General features: G+C 44.2%; 1 protein-coding gene across 1 annotated transcript in view; it reads left to right on the top strand.

Moving 5' to 3' along the window:
* Positions 1-55: 55 nt before the first annotated feature.
* CHEK2 (checkpoint kinase 2) overlaps positions 56-19,119 on the top strand; it is a 55,825-nt gene continuing 36,761 nt past the window's right edge. Inside the window, exons 1-4 of the mRNA XM_032138366.2 lie at positions 56-107; positions 7,089-7,413; positions 17,344-17,468; positions 17,587-17,734. Coding sequence (XP_031994257.1) covers positions 7,095-7,413; positions 17,344-17,468; positions 17,587-17,734 — 592 coding nt within the window. The 5' untranslated portion in view covers positions 56-107; positions 7,089-7,094. The remainder of the gene's footprint in view (positions 108-7,088; positions 7,414-17,343; positions 17,469-17,586; positions 17,735-19,119) is intronic.

Below are 19,119 nucleotides of genomic sequence, written 5' to 3'. Positions count from 1 at the left end.
GGGGAGGGGGTTTTGATTGGCTGAGGGTGGAGTTTGTATCTGCAGGTTTAGCGCCACTCTGCTGGCTGAGGCTGCGGAGAGTGTGCGGCTCCAGGTGGGCTCACGCGGTGAGTCATATGGGGAACTTCTGTTGGGTGTTTGGTGGTTCGAATCCCATCTTAAGCGTTTTGTGTGAGCGGAGTCTCCTGAGCTTCGCTTTGTCTTTATTTTTGAGCTGAAGGGGGAGTGTGTGGGCGACTCTCTTCCTTTTTAGTAGATCATCCTCGAGGTGAAGTTCACTTCCCGTATTACTTACAAGCTGAAACAGGCCTGAACATACAGGATAAGAAGGAACAGCGTTGTGTTCTTCAATATCAGAGCGAAGTTACTTTGTAAAAAGTTCTATAGATGTTAGTAATCATTGCCATTCTTTAGATTCAATCTCTAAAATACTTATAGAGAGGCCAGTCTTAGCTACTGGGTGCTGCAGGAACTGGAAACGCACTGAGCTGTGTAGGAGGATGTTCTGCGTGTCCCTAAATAAGTCCCTAAGTAAGTGTATGGGATGGGGTGGCCAGAAGTGGGTAGGAGGGCATCAGTCCTCCTTCGGACTTAGGTTTTCTGCTTGAAAAAAAGATTGTGTTTCACTTGAAAGGCCTCTGGAATTTTTTAAAAAATTATTTATTTTTGATATAAAGTATACATATATGATTACCATCTGTACCTTTTTTTTTTTTTTTTTTGAGACGGAGTCTCTCTCTGTTGCCAGGCTGGAGTGCAGTGGCGCGATCTGGGCTCACTGCAACTTCTGCCTCCTGGGTTCAAGCGATTCTCCTTCCTCAGCCTCCCAAGCATCTGGGATTATAGGTACCCACCACCATGCCCGGCTAGTATTTTTAGTAGAGATGGGGTTTCACCATGTTGGCCAGGCTGATCCCGAACTCCTGACCTCAGGTGATCCACTCGCCTTGGCCTCCCAAAGTGCTGGGATTACAGGTGTGAACCACCGCGCCCGGCCTATTTTCAATTTTTTGAGGAATCACAATACTCTTCTCTATAGTGGCTATACTAATTTGCATTCCCACCAATGGTATATGTGAACAGTGCAAGGTCAGACATAACCAGATCCATGCACATTTGTGTCTTTCCACAAGATCAGACTTATTGATGTTTTATTTTAATTGTAAAAGCCACGAGCTATATGGAGTTCCCAAGGAAGCAATTTTCCGTAGTACTACCTGTTTACTTGGTAGTCAGAGCCATGGGCACACAGGCTCAAGCCATTCCGCAAGTCAGTCAGTATTGTAAACCGTACACAATAGTATATTTATTTAATATATAAATGTTATAGATTAAAAATCTTACATTAAGGTAACATTTAACATTCGGAGAAAAGGGGATAGGGAAAGTGGTTATCAAACCAGTCCAAGGAGAGCAGTGTGGACAAAGAGAGTGTTTTGGCTTTATCTGGGGTGTCAGTGTCTTGTAAGGAAGAGTTTTTGATGTGGGCAGAGCCTTTGATGTGTCCTGCTCTTATGATCAAAGAATTTTCTGGTGAGGACTAATAACAAAAGCGTGTACATGTTTATATCCTTATCTGGTTTAGTACAGTCTTTTTTTTTTTTTTTTTTTGAGACAGAGTCTCACTTTGTCACCAGGCTGGAGTGCAGTGGCGTGATCTCAGCTCACTGCAACCTCCGACCCCCTGGTTCAAGCGATTCACCTGCCTCAGCCTCCTGAGTAGCTGGGACTACAGGCACACGCCACCACGCCCAGCTGTTTTGTATTTTTAGTAGAGTTGGGGTTTCACCATGTTGGCCAGGATGGTCTCCATCTCCTGACCTTGTGATCCGCCCGCCTTGGCCTCCCAAAGTGCTGGGATTACAGGCGTGAGCCACTGTGCATGGCCAGTACATTCTTTATTAATTAGACAAACATCTGGTCCCTGTTGGCATAATGCCTTTTAAAATATAAGATAGAGCCTTTTTCTAAGATAAAATTACTTATGTCAAGAGCACTCTGTACAGTTCCCCTTTCTTCACATTCTTTCCAGCATCTGTTATTGCCTATCTTTTATACAAACCATTTTAACTTGGGTGAGATGGTATCTCATTGTGGGTTTTTTTATTTGTTTGTTTGTTCGAGACAGAGTCTTACTCTGTTGCCCAGGCTGGAATGCGGTGGCGTGATTTTGGCTCACTGCCTCCTCTGCCTCCTGGGTTCAAGCGATTCTCCTGCCTCAGCCTCCCAAGTAGCTGGGACTATAGACGCCTGCCACCATGCCCAGCTAATTTTCATATTTTTAGTGGAGACAGGGTTTCACCATGTTGGCCAGGCTGATCTCAAACTCCTGACCCCAAGTGATCTGCCCGCCTCCGCCTCCCAAAGTGCTGGGATTACAGGCATGAGCCACTGTGCCCAGGCCTCACTGTAGTTTTGATTTGTATTTCTCCAGTGATCAGTGATATTGAGCATTTTTTTAATATACCTGTTGGCCATTTGTATGTCTTCTTTTGAGAAATGTCTGGATCTTTTGCCCATTTCTTTTTTTTGAGACAGAATCTCACTCTGTCACATAGCCTGGAGTGCAATGGTACGATCTCGGCTCACTGCAACCTCCGTCTCCATCTCCTGGGTTTAAGTGATTCTTGTGTCTCAGCCTACCAAGTAGCTGGAACTACAGGCACAAGCCACCACGCCCAGCTAATTTTTTGTATTTTTAGTAGAGATGCGGTTTCGCCATGTTGACCAGGCTGGTCTTGAACTCCTGACCTCAGATGATCCACCCACCTTGGCCTCCCAAAATGCTGGGATTACAGATGTGAGGCACTGTGCCTGGCTTGCCCATTTCTTAAATTGGATTATTTGTCTTTTTGCAGTTGAGTTTCATATCCATATATATTCTGGTTATTCATCCCTTGTCAGATGGCTAGTTTGGAAATGTTTTTTCCCATTCTGTGGGTTGTCTCTTCACTTTGTTGATTGTCTCCTTTGCTGTGCAGAAGCTTTTTAGCTTGATGAAATCCCAGTTGTCTGTTTTTGCTTTAGTTGCCTGTGCTTTTGAGGTCTTATGCAAAAAACCTGTGCCCAAAAAATCTGTGCCCAAGATGAGTGTCCTGGAGCACTTCCCCAGTGTTTTCTTCTAGTAGTTTTATAGGTTTTGGGACTGGACTTCTGTCTACAGTCCTGGAGTTTTGCTGCCCTCACTTTGGTTTTTCATTCACTTCTCTGCATGGCTTTTCAATAACAATAGCTCCCAGATAGCAAGTATGGGTGGGTAGGGGGAGTATTACATGCATCACTTCACTTAATCCTCATGGTCTGTCTACTTATTTTCAGATGAGAAAACAGGTTTAGAGAAGTTGTGATCTACCTAAAGTCATGCACAGTTTCACTCAAGTGTCTGACTCCAGATCCGCTTGCCTCTAATCTCTCATAGCAACTTGTTGACACATTTTCTCCAGTTGTCCTGTCTTACTTAAAAAGCTATGGGGAAGACTCAGCCTGGCTCAGGTAGTATTAGACCAGCAGTCCCTAGAGCAGCATACTCAGTTTTGGCATTGCCTTCCTGGTATGTTTTAAAGAAATCTCATCAGAACCTTTGTATCTTTTTTTTTTTTTTCCGTGAGACAGGGTCTCACTCTGTCACCCAGGCTGGAGTGCATGCTTGATCACCGCTCACTGCAGCCTCAGCCTCCTGGACTCAAGTGATCCTCCCACCTGAGCCTCCCAAGTAGCTGGGACTACAGGTGTACACCACCATGCCCTGCTAATTTTTCGTATTTTCTGTAGATACTGGATTTCACCATGGTGCCCAGGCTGGTCTCGAATTCCTGGGTTCAAGCAGTCTACCTACGTTGGCCTCCCAAAGTGCTGGGATTACAGACATGAGCCACCACACCTGGCAGAACCTTTGTATATTGAAAGCTGTGTAAATACAGTCAGTGTGGGCATCCTAGTCCCTCCTTATCAGTGGTAGTAGTTTCAGTTACCAATGGTCAGCTGTGATCTGAAACTATTAAGTGGAAAATTCATAAGAAATAGTCAAGTCATGGCTGGGCATGGTGGCTCATGCCTGTAATCCTAGCAGTTTGGGACGCTGAGGTGGACTTGAGGATCACCTGAGGTCAGGAGTTTGAGACCAGGCTGGCCAATATGGTGAAAACCCTGCCTCTACTAAATAAAATATACAAATTAGCCAGGCGTGGTGGTGTGCGCCTGTAATCCCGGCTACTTGGAAGGCTGAGGCAGGAGAATTGCTTAAACCCAGGAGGTGGAGGTTGCAGTGAGCCGAGATTGCGCCACTGCGCTCCAGCCTGGGTGACTGAGCGAGACTCCGTTTCAAAAAAATAAAAAAATAAAAAAAATAATCAATTCATAAGTCTTAAATTATGTGGTTTTGCAGTGCTTGTGTTCATGTCACCCTTATATTTAATAATGGCCCCAAAGCAAAAGATGCTGGCAATTTGGATATTGCAAAGAGAAGCTGTAAAGTGTTTCCTTTTACTGAAAAGGTGAAAGACCTCAATTTAATATGGAAATAAAAAAATTTGTATGCTGAGGCTGGTAACATCTATGGCAAGAACGAATCTTCTGTTTGTGAAATTGTGAAGAAGGAAAAAGAAAGTTGTGCATAATTTATATGGGGTTCTGTACTATGTGAGGTTTCAGGCATCCACTGGGGGGGTCTTGGATCTTATCCCTCTCTGATGGTAGGGACTACTGTAGTGTTGTTTCCTGTGTTCTCCTGGAGTAGTAACCTGAGTTTGGGGAGGAAGAGAATGTCCTCCTCTCCCTCCCTTTTTTTTTGTTAATCCGATTAGGTCAGCAGTGGACGTTACTTTGATTTTACTTGTGGTTCTGTTATCAGATTCTTGCTTTGTTTTCTGTTCTTTGGAGACAGGGTCTCACTCTGCCACCCAGGCTGGTGTGTAAGTGGTATGATCGTAGCTCACTGCAGCCTTCAACTCCTGGGCTCAAGTGATCCTCCCACCTCACTTTCCCGAGTAGCTGAGGCCACAGCTGCATGCCACCATGTCTAATTTTCTTATTTTTTGTACAGGGCGGGGTCCCACTATGTTGGCCAGGCTGGTATTGAACTCGTGGCCTCAAGTGGTCCTCTTGCCTTGGCCTCCCAAAGTGCTGGGATTACAGGTGTGAGCCACTGCGCCCAGCCTGTTATGAGAGTCTAACTGTCTATCAGGTTAATTCTAAGACAAGGGTGGAAGCCTTAAGGTCTCCAGTTTATAAAAGAATGGTTCCTGCAAGATTCCATCAAGGCTGGAAGGCCATTTAGGATGCTGAAAAGATAAGCCCTATAGTTACTTAGCATCACAAAGGGATAGGTGAAGTTGTCAAGAGCTGTCTTCCTTTGTGTTCTGCCTCATTAAGTCACTGGGTCCTTAGGTATCAGGGAACATAGATTGAACGAACAGGTGTGTTTCCCTTTAGGAGCAAGCCTGGGGGAAAAGGGGTACCAGTGACATTTTATGTAAATGGACCCTTTGGAGTAATGCAGCAGGTTATTGTACAATTTCTTTTTGACTTCTATATCAAGCCACCTGATTTTTCGTCTTCTTTCTTTTTCCAAAATACACAGATGCTCCTCAACTTTCAATGGCATTATGTCTAAATAAAACCATTCTAAGTTGAAAATACTGTTAAATTGAAAATACATTTAATACACCTAACATACCAAACGTCATAGTTTAGCCTAGCCTCCTTTAAACGTGCTCAGAATACTTACGTCAGGGTACAGTTGGGCAAAATTATCTAACACAAAGATTATTATTATTATTTTTTGTAGAGGTGGGGTCTCAAACACCTGCCCTCAAGCAATCCTCCTACCTCCATCACCCAAAGTATTGGGTTTACGGTTGTGAGTCACTGCACCTGGCCTATTTTATTTTTAAATTTTATTTATTTAATTAATTAATTTTTTTGAGACAGGGTTTCACTCCTATCATCCAGGCTGGAGTGCAGTGGTGCGTTCTCAGCTCACTGCAACCTCTGCCTCCTGGGCTCAAGCAGTTCTCCTGCTTCAGCCTCCTGAGAAGTTGGAACTACAGGCACCTGCCACCACACCCGGCTAATTTTTGTATTTTTAGTGGACACGGGGTGTGACTATGTTGGCCAGGCTGGTCTTGAACTCCTGATCTCAGGTGATCTACCCACCTTGACCCCCCAGAGTTCTGGGATTATAGGCGTGAGCCACTGCACCTGGCCACCTGGCCTATTTTATAATAAGGTGTTAAATAGCTCATGTAATTAATTGAATACTGTACTGAAGGTGAAAACCAGAATGGTTATGTGAGGACTTGGAGAAGTAAGTTTCTACTGATTGCTTTGCCAGAAAGTTTAAACATTGTTAAATAGAAGCATTGTTAAATTGAGGACTGTATATATGAGTTTTTTTTTTTGAGACAGAGTCTTGCACTGTTGCGCAGGCTGGAGTGCAGTGGTGCAATCTTGGCCCACTGCAACCTCTGCCTCCCGGGCTCAGGCGATTCTCCTGCCTCAGCCTCCCGAGTAGCTGGGATTACAGGTGCCTGCCACCATGCCTGGCTAATTTTTTGTATTTTTAGTAGAGATGGAGTTTCACTATGTTGGCCAGGCTGGTCTTGAACTTCCGACCTCATGATCTGCTCGTCTCGGCCTCCCAAAATGCTGAGATTACAGGCGTGAGCCCCCGCGCCTGGCCCCCGGTATATATGAAATTTTAATGTGTTGATTGTATCAATACATTTTTGGTTTCAGTCTTAATTTAAAAGAATTGGACAAATGTAAGCTTTTATGAGTCCCCTAGCTCAATTTTATTGCTTTTTACTTATTTGTAATCTTCAGATAATTTGTTTTTCCCTGTAGTTTATGGCTGTCAGACAAAAAACTGATCTGGTGACAATGATCTGGTGAAAAGCTCAGCCCAGAAGAACTATAGGTCTGGGCTGTTAGGACTTTTAATTTTTGGAGAGCATGTTTGCCCTGGGTTTTTTTTTTTCTTTTTTCTTTTTTCCTTTCTTTTGCTGTTGTAATAGGCCCATTGTTTACTTTTTAATTTTAAGTCTTGTGCCTTGAAACTCACCTTTGTTGTTGGACACTTTCTTTTTGAGGTCGTGATGTCTCGGGAGTCGGATGTTGAGGCTCAGCAGTCCCATGGCAGCAGTGCCTGTTCACAGCCCCATGGCAGTGTTACCCAGTCCCAAGGCTCCTCCTCACAATCCCAGGGCATATCCAGCTCCTCTACCAGCACGATGCCAAACTCCAGCCAGTCCTCTCACTCCAGCTCTGGGACACTGAGCTCCTTAGAGACAGTGTCCACTCAGGAACTCTATTCTATTCCTGAGGACCAAGAACCTGAGGACCAAGAACCTGAGGAGCCTGCCCCTGCCCCCTGGGCTCGATTATGGGCCCTTCAGGATGGATTTGCCAATCTTGGTAAGACCCTTTGTTGTATAGTGTCATGTTTAGAAAAACACTTACAGAAAGTTGTTGTGTTACCAGGTGGAAGGTTCTGATTGGAGTTGCCCAGGTTTTTGGCACGTTGAACAAATAATTGAACATCATGCATGAACAAGCAATGAAAGCATAGATTTATTGAAGTGGAAGGCAATAGAAGCTAAAGTACCTGTCGCAAGATGGGAGCAGGCCTGAGCAAGTGGCTGCAGAGCCCTGGTAGCAAAGTCTTCTGGGGTTCAAGTACCCTCTAGAGGTCTCCCATTGGTTACATCTTATGTAAATGAAGGGCTGGCTCACAGCCCATTAGAGGCCAAAGCGAACTGGACCTCGGCCATTCCAAGACTGGTGTGGATTGGCGCCTTATGCAAATGAAGGTCCTAGAATGGATGGATCATAGGCCAGAGTGCAAATTCTTCCTTTTTATTTAGTTTCAGGAATTTTTTTTTCTTTTTTTTTTTTGGCGACGGAGTCTTGCTGTGTCACACAGACGAGTGCAGTGACTCCATCTCGGCTCGGCTCACTGCAGCCTCTGACTCCTGGGTTCAAGCGATTCTCCTGTCTCAGATTCCTGAGTAGCTGGGATTACAGACGCACACCACCACACCTGGCTAATTTTTGTATTTTTAGTAGAGACAGGGTTTCACCCTGTTGGCCAGGCTGGTCTCGAACTCCTGACCTCAAGTGGTCCTCCTGCTTCGGCCTCCCAAAGTGTTGGGATTACAGGCATGAGCAACCGTGCCCGGCTATTCCAGGAAGTTTGCGTGAATTGGCCATAGATTCCCTGCCTTCAGACCCTATTTTCCTGCCTTAGTTAGTTGCAGCAGAATGCTTGAGCCACTCTTTGAATAATTCTGGAGTTTGAATGTGATAAAAGGTAAAACCAAAGAGGCAGTATTGGGTGTTGCCCTGGCTATTACCTGCTGTGGATTCCATTCATTTATTCTTTCAACAAATATTAATTGGACATTTACAATGTGCTGTCCATCCAGGGATCTGAAGGTAGCTTTGGACCCTCTTCCTAGAAAAATGCAGATTCACGCAAACTTGCAAACATTATCCCCTAATCACAAAAGCTTCATTAGTTAACCTCTGCTGTGGTTTGCCACAGCTTCAGAGAATCAGAGCTGTCCAGAATAGAGATGGCCATTTGTTGACTACTTGTTATTTGTTTTTGTCTCAAAATAGCCAACCTTGTGATTTAAACATGTTGACCCTTTCTGACACCTCCTGGTGCCAATAGTAAGTTTCGCTATGCATATGTTTAAAATACGCATGTGGGCCGGGCGCAGTGGCTCACGCTTGTTGTAATCCCAGCACTTTGGGAGGCCGAGGCGGGTGGACCATCCTGGTAACAGGTGAAACCCACTCTACTAAAAAACAAAAAAATTGCCGGGTGGTGGCGGGCTCCTGTATCCACTACTCGGAAAAAACAAACCAAAAAAACCATAAAAATAAAAAATAAAATAAATAAAATAAAATAAAATATGCATATGTGTATTTTAACATTGCCAGGCATGGTGGCTCACGCCTGTAATCCCAGCACTTTGGGAGGCCGAAGCGGGAGGATCACTTGAGGCCAGGAGTTCGAAACCAGCTTGGGCAACATGGCAAAACCCTGTCTCTCCTGAAAATACAAAAATTAGCCAGGTGTGGTGGTGCATGCCTGCAATCCCAGCTACTCAGGAGGATGAGACATGAGAATTGCTTGAACCTGGGAGGCAGAAGTTGCAATGAGCCAGGATTGCGCCACTGCACTCCAGCCAAAAAAAATGATGTTTTTTTTTCCTTTCTCTTACATTACAATGACCTCTTTAATAAACAAATTTGAACTTGGCATTAATAGGATAGAATATGTTAATATAAAGAAATGAAGGACTGATGTATCATTTTGTGTTTTGTCACTCACCATCCTTGTTTTATTTCATGTCTAACTTTGATGTCTTAAAAAAACTATAAAAAATGGAGAAACAATATACCTGCATTCCACATATACAACTTTAAATTTATAAGTAGACACTCGAAGCTATTTTTTACTGGTTTAAAATATATTTTTCAGGCCGGGCATTGTGGCTCATGCCTGTAATCCCAGCACGTTGAGAGACCAAGGCAGGCGGATCACCTGAGGTCAGGAGTTTGAGACCAGCCTGGCCAACATGGGGAAACCCTGTCTCTATTAAAAATACAAAAATTAGGCCAGGCGTGGTGGCTCATGCCTGTAATCCCAGCACTTTGGGAGGCCGAGATGGGCGGATCACCTGAGATCGGGAGTTCAAGACCAGCCTGACCAACACGGAGAAACCCCGTCTCTACTAAAAATACAAAATTAGCTGGGCATGGTGGCGGGCTCCTGTAATCCCAGCTACTCAGGAGGCTGAGGCGGGAGAATCGCTTGATCCCGGGAGGCAGAGGTTGCAGTGAGCTGAGATTGCACCATTGCACTCCAGCCTGGGCAACAAGAGCGAAACTCCACCTCAAAAAAAGAAAAAAAAAAAGAAAAAAATTTGCGGGTCATGGTGGCAGGCATCTGTAATCCCACCTACCCAGGAGGCTGAGACAGGAGAATTGCTTGAACTTGGGAGGTAGAGGTTGCAGTGAGCTGAGATCGTGCTACTGCACTCCAGCCTGGGTGACAGAGCGAGATTCCGTCTCCAAAAAATAAACAAATAAAATACAATATATTTTTTCAGATAGGCCTATAGGTTTAGATGAGTGGGAAATAGAAATGGTGAGAAAGGGCTAAATGGGATACATCACCTTTAAAAGTAATAAAACAGGCTGGGCGCAGGGGCTCACAACTGTAATCCCAGCTCTTAGAGCAGCAGACGTGGGAGGATAGCTTGAACCCAGGAGTTTGAGACCTGCTGGGCAATATAGCGAGACCCCATTCTCCACAAAAAGGAAAAACAAAAAAAGACAAGTAAACAAACAAAATCCTGATAGGATGACCAGCATAAAGTAGGTGCTGAATAAATAGAGGCTGTTTATCATTATTATTATTATTATTTGAGACGGAGTCTCACTCTGTCACCCAGGCTGGAGTGCAGTGGTATGATCTTGGCTCACTGCAACCTCCATCTCCTGGGTTCAAGCCATTCTCCTGCCTCAGCCACCTGAGTAGCTGGGATTACAGGTGCCCACCACCGTGACTGGCTAAGTTCTGTATTTTTTTAGTAGGGATGGGGTTTCATCATGTTGGCCAGGCTGGTTTCAAACTCCTGACCTCAGGTGATCTGCTTGCCTTGGCCTCCCAAAGTGGTGGGATTACAGGCACGAGTCACCACGTCTGGCTGAGGCTGTTTATTATTATTATTTGTTAATTATTTATACCTATGTTTTCTTCTAAAATTTTATAGTTTTAATTCCTTTTTTTAAAAATTTTTGTTTGTTTGTTTATTTATTTATTTATTTTGAGACAAGATCTCACTCTGTCATCCAGGCTGGAGTGCAGTGGCACAGTCTCAGCTCACTTCAGCCTCTGCCTCCCAGGCTCAAACAATTCTCCCACTTCAGCCTCCTGAGTAGCTGGGACCACAGATGTGCACCACCACTCCCAGCTAACTTTTTGTATTCTTGGTGGGGATGGGGTTTCACCATGTGGCAGTCTGGTCTCAAACTCCTGAGCTCAAGTGATACATCCATCTCGGCTTCCCAAAGTGTTGGGATTACAGGCATGAGCCACAGTGCCTGGCCTAGTTTTAGCTCTTATGTTTAATTAAGATCCTTTATTCATTTTGAGTTTTATTTATGTATTTATTGAGACGGAGCCTCGCTGTGTCACCAGGCTGGAGTGCAATGGCGTGATCTCGGCTCACTGCAACCTCCTCCTCCCGGTTTCAAGCAATTCTGCCTCAGCCTCCCAAATAGCTGGGATTACATGCTCATGCCACCATGCCTGGCTAATTTTTGTATTTTTAGTAGAAATGGGGTTTCACCATGTTGGCCAGGCTGGTCTCGAACTCCTGCCCTCGGGTGATCCACCTGCCTTGGCCTCCCAAAGTGCTGGGATTACAGGCGTGAACCACTGTGGCGGGCCTAAATTGTTTATTTTTACTTTTTGTAGAGACAGAGTCTGGCCATGTTACCCAATCTGATCTTGAACTCCTGCTGTCATCTGATCCTCCTGCCTCAGCCTCCCAGAGTGCTGGGATAAGAGGTGTGAGGCACCATCCCCGGCCAGTTTTCAGTCTAAGTATGATGTTAGCTGTGGGTCTTTCCCTTTCCCTTTCTCTTTGCCTTTTCCTTTTCCTTTCCCCTTTCCTTTCCTTTCCTTTCCTTTCCTTTCCTTTCCTTTCCTTTCCTTTCCTTTCCTTTCCTTTCTTTCCTTTCCTTTCTCCTTTCCTTTCCCCTTTCCCCTTTCCCCTTTCCTTTCCCTTCCGCTTTCCTTTCCTGTCCTGTCCTGTCCTGTCCGCTTTCCCTTCCGCTTTTCTTTCCTCTTTTCTCTCCTCTCCTCTCCTCCTCTCTCCTCTCTCCTCTTTGATATCTGAAGACTAAGCCGTGGATGTTTCATAAAAGTTCTTTCTGGGGTGGGTGCGGTGGCTCATGCCTGTAATCCAAGCACTTTGGGAGGCTGAGGTGGGCGGATCACAAGGTCAGGAGATCGAGACCATCCTGGCTAACATGGTGAAACCCTGTTTCCACTAAAAATACAAAAACAAAATTAGCCGGGTGTGGTGGCAGGAGCCTGTAGTCCCAGCTACTTGGCGACAGAACGAGACTCTGACTCAAAAGAAAAAAAAAAATTCTTTCTGGCTGGGTACTCTGACTCTTTCACCCTATAATCTCAGTGTTTTGGGAGCCTATGGCAGGAGAAGTGCTTGAGGCCAGGAGTTGGAGACTGCAGTGAGCTATGATTGCAGGCCACAGAGCAAGACTTTGTCTCTAAATTAAAAATAAATAAATAAATAATAAATAAAATAAAAGTTCTTTGTTAGGTTGAAGGAGTTTCCTTCTATTCCTAGTTTTCTGAGTATTTTTTGTTATAAGAGGGTGTTGCATTTTGCCAAAATTTTTTTCTGTGTCTATTTTCCTATATTCTATTGTTATCGTGTATTATATTAATTGGTTTTCAGATGTTAAACCAACCAAGCTTTCCTGGGTTAAGTCTTTTTTTTTTTTTTTTTGAGACGGAGTCTCGCTGTCGCCCAGGCTGGAGTGCAGTGGCGCGATCTCGGCTCACTGCAGGCTCCGCCCCCTGGGGTTCATGCCATTCTCTTGCCTCAGCCTCCCGAGTAGCTGGGACTACAGGTGCCCGCCACCTCGCCCGGCTAATTTTTTGTATTTTTAGTAGAGACGGGGTTTCACTGTGTTAGCCAGGATGGTCTCGATTTCCTGACCTCGTGATCTGCCCGCCTTGGCCTCCCAAAGTGCTGGGATTACAGGCGTGAGCCACCGCACCCGGCCTCCTGGGTTAATTCTTGTTCGGTCATTTGTAATCTTTTTTATGTGTTGCTGGATTTAGTTTGCTACTGTTTTGTTGAGGATTTTTATATCTATATTCACAAGGGATATTGGTTTGTGGTTTTACTGTGATGTCTCTGTCTGGTTTTGCTATGAGGGTATTGCTGGCCTCATAGATGAGTTGACAGTGTTCCGTTCCGAATTTCTTTGAAAAGTTTGAGAATAATTGGTATTAGTTCTTTACATATTTGATAGAATTTAAAATGAAGCCAGCCATGTGTTTCTTTTTTCTTTTTTTTTGAGACAGGGTCTCACTCTGTTACCCAGGCTGGAGTGTTACCCACGATCACGTTTCACTGCAGGCATGACCTCCCAGGCCCAACTCCTACCTCAGCCTCCCAAGTAGCTGGGGACCTCAGGCATGTGCCACCATGTGTGGCTAACTTTTTTATTTTGATAGAGATGCGGTCTCGTTATGTTGCTCAAGCTAAAGTGAGGCTATCTGGGACTGCACTTTTCTTTGTAGGGATATTTTGATTACTCATTCAGTCTTTTTTTTTGTTTTGTTTTTTTGGAGGCAGAGTCTCTCTCTGTCACCCAGGCTGGAGTGCAGTGGCACGATATTGGCTCACTGCAGCCTCTGCCTCACAGGTTCAAACAATTCTTGTGCCTCAGCCTCCAGAGTACTGGGACTACAGGTGCGCACCACCACACCTGGTTAAATTTTTTTTTTTTTCATTTTTAGTAGAGACGGGGTTTTGCCATGTTGCCCAGGCTGGTCTCGATCTCCTGAAGTCAAGCAATCCGCCTGCCTTGGCCTCCCAACGTGCTAGGATTATCATTCAGTCTTTTCACTTCTTATGAGTATATTCAGATTTTCTGTTTCTTCTTGTGTTAGTGTTGGTAGTTTGTATCTTTCTAGGAGTTTGTCCATTTCACCTATGTCATCTAATACTGTCACACACAATTGTTCAATTATTCTTTTTTTTTTTTTTTTTGAGACGGAGTCTCACTCTGTCACCCAGGCTGGAGTGCCGTGGCGTGATCTCAGCTCACTGCAAGCTCCGCCTCCCGAGTTCACAGCATTCTCCTGCCTCAGACTCCCGAATAGCTGGGACTACAGGCGCCCACCATCACGCCCGGCTAATTGTTTTGTATTTTTAGTAGAGACAGGGTTTCATCGTGTTAACCAGGATGGTCTCGATCTCCTGACCTCATGATCCGCCCGCCTCGGCCTCCCAAAGTGCTGGGATTACAGGCGTGAGCCACCGTGCCCGGCTCAATTATTCTTTTTAAATTATTTTTATTTCTGTCAGATCAGTAGTAATTACCTCTCTCATTCTAATTTTAGTAATTTGAGTCTTGTCTCTTTTTTTCTTGTTCAATCTGTCTAAGGTTTGCCAACTTGTTGATCTTTTTAACTAACTAAATTTGGATTTGTTAATTTTCTTTTTCTTTCTAGAGATAGGGTCTCACTCTGACTCTGGAGTGAGTGGTGCAATCACAGCTCAGTACAGTCTCAACCTTCCGGCTCAAGTGATCCTCCTTCCTTGGCCTCCCAAAGTACTGGGATTACAGGCGTGAGCCATCGTGCCCAGCCCATATGTAATTTGATAGATCTTGCTAAATTGTCCTCCCTAGACAATTATAGACAATGTGTGTATAAATTATATTCCCAATGGCATTGTATGAGAGTACCCACTTTTTCATACCTCTTGCCAGCACTGGGTGATATGAAACTTTTGAATTTTTGCCAATCTAATAGGTAAAACATGAAATCTTCATGTGTTTTTGATTTCTAAATTTTCTTATATTGGTTTAGCTTGGCCACCTTTCATATGTTTGAGCCAGATGTATTTCTGTTTCTTGTAAATTATCTTTTCATATCCTTTACCCATTTTTCTACTGGACTGTTTATTGTTTTCGTTGATTTATAGGAACCTAACATTTATTAGGGAAATTATTCCTTTTCCTGATAGGAGTTAATATTTTCCCTAGTCTGTCTTGCAATGAACATTTAATTACCTGCCATGTGCAATATCCCAAGTGCTGGAGTTGTACTGTTAAACAAGAGGTCTCCAGCTGCCCCCTTGGAGGTTATATTCTAATGCAGGGAGGTGGGGAGAAAATATACAAATCAGCAAGGTAATTTCCAGCCGTGGCCCATACCCAAAAAGAAATAAAACAGGATAACATTATGATAACAGGTGAATAATGTTTATATAACAAGCTGAGCGGGAGGCCGGCGTGGTGGCGCATGCCTGTTATCCCAGCACTTTGGGAGGCCGAGGCGGGCAGATCACAAGTTCAGGAGATCGAGACCATCCTGGCTAACATGGTGAAACCCCGTCTCTACTAAAATTACAAAAAATTAGCTGGGCATGGTGGCATGTGCCTGTAGTCCCAGCTACTCAGGAGGCTGAGGCAGGAGAATCGCTTGAACCTGGGAGGTGGAGGTTGCAGTGAGCTGAGATCATGCCACTGCACTCCAGCCTGGGCAACAGAGCGAGACTCCATCTCAAAGAAAGAAAGCTGAGTGGGAGATGATAGTAAAGTCCAAAAGGCAGATAGTATTGTGTAGATAGTATCTATACAAAAGGCAAGGTGGAATGAGCCATTTGTGTAGTTGGGGAAGAAGTGCTAAGACCACAAGGCAGATTGAACCCAGCATTCTTGGGGGCAGTGAAAGGAGGCCAGTGGTGCTGGGTGCCATGAGCAAGGGGAGAGGGGTATGAGGTGGGGCTGGAATGGTGGCAGGGGCCAGACCCTGAGCATCTAGTAGGCCGTGAGGAAGAGTGCAGATTTTATGCTAAGTGTTGTGGAAAACCTCAGGAAGGTAATAAGCAGGAAATTACTGTATTGCAAGTAATTTTCCAAGTCATTAAAAATTACTGGAGAGGCCGGGCGCGGTGGCTCACGCTTGTAATCCCAGCACTTTGGGAGGCTGAGGCGGGCGGATCACGAGGTCAGGAGATCGAGACCACAGTGAAACTCCGTCTCTACTAAAAATACAAAAAAATTAGCTGGGCGTGGTGGCAGGCGCCTGTAGTCCCAGCTACTCGGAGAGGCTGAGGCAGGAGAATGGCGTGAACCCGGGAGGCGGAGCTTGCAGTGAGCCGAGATTGCGCCACTGCACTCCAGCCTGGGCAACAGAGCGAGACTCCGTCTCAAAAAAAAAAAAAAAATTACTGGAGAACTTTTAATGACTATTTGTTATTTCACGGTTTTATATATATATGTGTATGTGTGTGTGTATATAAATACATATAATATATTAATAGATTATTATATATTATATATTTAGATATAATTAACATATTATAAATATATAATATATGTTAAATTATGTCTAAATATATAATTATATTTAAGACAACTTATAGATTTGTATATTATATGTATAATAAATACAAATTATATATTATGTATAATAAATACAAATTATATATAATATATAATAAATACAAAATAAATATATAATATATATTAAATATTTATTTATTTTTTTGAGACAGGGTCTTGCTCTGTTGCCCAGGCTGGAGTGCAGTGGCAGGATCACGGCCCATTGTAGCATCAACTTATCTTGCTCAAGTGATCCTCCTGCTTTAGCCTCCTGAGTAGCTGGACTACAGGCATGCACCACCACATCTGGTTAATTTTTTTTTTTTTTTTTTCAGATGGAGTCTTGCTTTGTCATCCAGGCTGGAGTGCAGTGGCGCAATCTCGGCTCACTGCAACTTCCACCTCCCGGGTTCAAGCAATTCTCTGCCTCAGCTTCCTGAGTAGCTGGGATTACAGGCACCCGCCACCACACCCAGCTAATTTTTGTATTTTTAGTAGAGACAGGGTTTCACCATCTTGGCCAGGCTGGTCTTGAACTCCTGACCTCGTGATCCATTCATCTCAGCCTTCCGAAGTGCTGGGATTACAGGCATGAGCCACTGCACCTGGCTATTTTTTTTTTTTTTTTGAAACAGGGTCTCACTCTGTCGCCCAGGCTAGTGTGCAGTGGCACAATCTCAGCTCACTGCAGCCTCGACCTCCTGGGCTCAAGCGATCCTCCCACCTTAGCCTCCTGAGTAGCTGAGACCACAGGGACCTGCCACCACATCCTGCTGATTTTTTATTTTTTGTAGAGATAGGGTTTCACCATGTTGCCCAGACTAATTTTTAAATTCTTGGTAGAGATGGGCGCCCCCTATGTTGCCCCGGCTGGTCATGAGCTCCTGGGGTCAAGTGATCCTCCTGCCTTAGCCTCCCAAAGGGCTGAGATTACAGGTGTGAGCCACTGCACCTGGCCATGTGGTTATAGATAAACTGCCATTTGTTAAACTCATTGGTAAATGTTGTTTTTTCTCTCCTAATTTTTAATCTTATAAAATCTTGATAAGCAGATTGATAATTCTGATTGCCTTCTTAGGCTATTTTCCTACAATTAGCGTTTATGAGCAATTTTTAAACATTTGATACATGAAATTCAAGAGCCCTCTGATGCATGCTTTTGTATTACAGAATGTGTGAATGACAACTACTGGTTTGGGAGGGACAAAAGCTGTGAATATTGCTTTGATGAACCACTGCTGAAAAGAACAGATAAATACCGGACGTATAGCAAGAAACACTTTCGGATTTTCAGGGTAGGTAACAAATACCCATGTATCTAGGAGAGCTGGTAATCTGGTCATTGTTTTTCGGTATTTTCCCACTATAAATCTCTGCTGTTCAAAATTTGAAATAAAATGTTCTCTATTTTAGGAAGTGGGTCCTAAAAACTCTTACATTGCATACATAGAAGATCACAGTGGCAATGGAACCTTTGTAAATACAGAGCTTGTAGGGAAAGGAAAACGCCGTCCTTTGAATAACAATTCTGAAATTGCACTTTCACTAAGCAGAAATAAAGGTAATATTATTATCTTATGGTTACTGGATTTTTTTTTTTCCACTCTCTCATAGGAGGAAAATTTGTCCTGTCCTTACAGAGTATGGTTTAAGTGAGTAAAGATGAGTAAGTTGCCGGGCGTGGTGGCTCACACCTGTAATCTCAGCACTTTGGGAGGCTGAGGCGGATGGATCACCTGAGGTCAGGAGTTCGAAACCAGCCTGACCCACATGGAGAAACCCTGTCTCTACTAGAAATACAAAATAAGCCGGGCATGGTGGCACATGCCTATAATCCCAGCGACTCGGGAGGCTGAGGCAGGAGAATCGCTTGAACCCGGGAGGCGGAGGTTGCAGTGAGTCAAGATTGTGCCATTGCACTCTAGCCTGGGCAACAAGAATGAAACTCTGTCTCAAAAAAAAAAGATGAGTAAGTTAGCAATCAAGATTCAACTTTGTCGTCCTAGTTGCATTGTAAAATTATGAAAAAGTTCCATCCAGACAGATTTTTAAGGTTTTAAGGTTTAATTGGTTTTATGTAATGCCATATACTGTGTTTTTTTTTTTTTTTAGATGAAGTCTTGCACTGTCACCTGGGCTGGAGTGCAGTGATGCAATCTCGGCTCACTGCAACCTCCGCCTCCCAGTTTCAAGCGATTCTCCTTGCCTCAGCCTCCCAAGTAGCTGGGATTACAGGCTCCTGCCACCATACCCAGCTAATTTTTTTGTATTTTTGGTAGAGATGGGGTTTCACTGTGTTGGCCAGGCTGGCCTTGAACTCTTGACCTCGTGATCTGCCTGCTTCAGCCTCCCAAAGTGCTGGGATTACAGGCGTGAGCCCCCTCCTGGCCCATATACTGTTAATTGAATTATCATGGTGATTAAAATAAGTTATAGTTCATTGATTGATTCAGTTTATACCACATCAGTCTTAGATATCTATGAATTGTTGTTTCAGGCCATTAATTCATTTTTCCTTCCGCTTCACCTCATTCTTTCCTTTCTTCATTTTTTCCATTCATTTTTTTCTTTCTTTCTTTTTCAAGACATGGTCTCACTCTCTCTCCCAGGCTGGAGTTCAGTGGCACTGCAACCTCTGCCTCCCGGGCTCAAGTGGTCCTCCCACCTTAGCCTCCTGAGTAGCTGTGACCACAGACACATGCCATCACGCCTGGCTAATTTTTTGTATTTTTGGTAGAGACGGGGTTTGTTGGCCAGACTGGTCTTAGACTTCTGAGCTCAAGCAGTCTGCCTGCCTTGGCCTCCCAAAGTTCTAGGATTACAGGTGTGAGCCACCACGTCCAGCCCCATTCATTTATTTCTGTATACATTTATTGAGCTCCTTTTTTTTTTTTGAGACGGAGTCTTGCTCTGTCGCCCAGGCTGGAGTGCAGTGGCGTGATCTCG

Source organism: Hylobates moloch, unplaced genomic scaffold (assembly GCF_009828535.3).
Source record: "Hylobates moloch isolate HMO894 unplaced genomic scaffold, HMol_V3 SCAFFOLD_19, whole genome shotgun sequence".
In the NCBI taxonomy this organism is placed as follows: domain Eukaryota; kingdom Metazoa; phylum Chordata; class Mammalia; order Primates; family Hylobatidae; genus Hylobates; species Hylobates moloch.
This window is presented reverse-complemented; position numbering and strand designations above follow the sequence as displayed.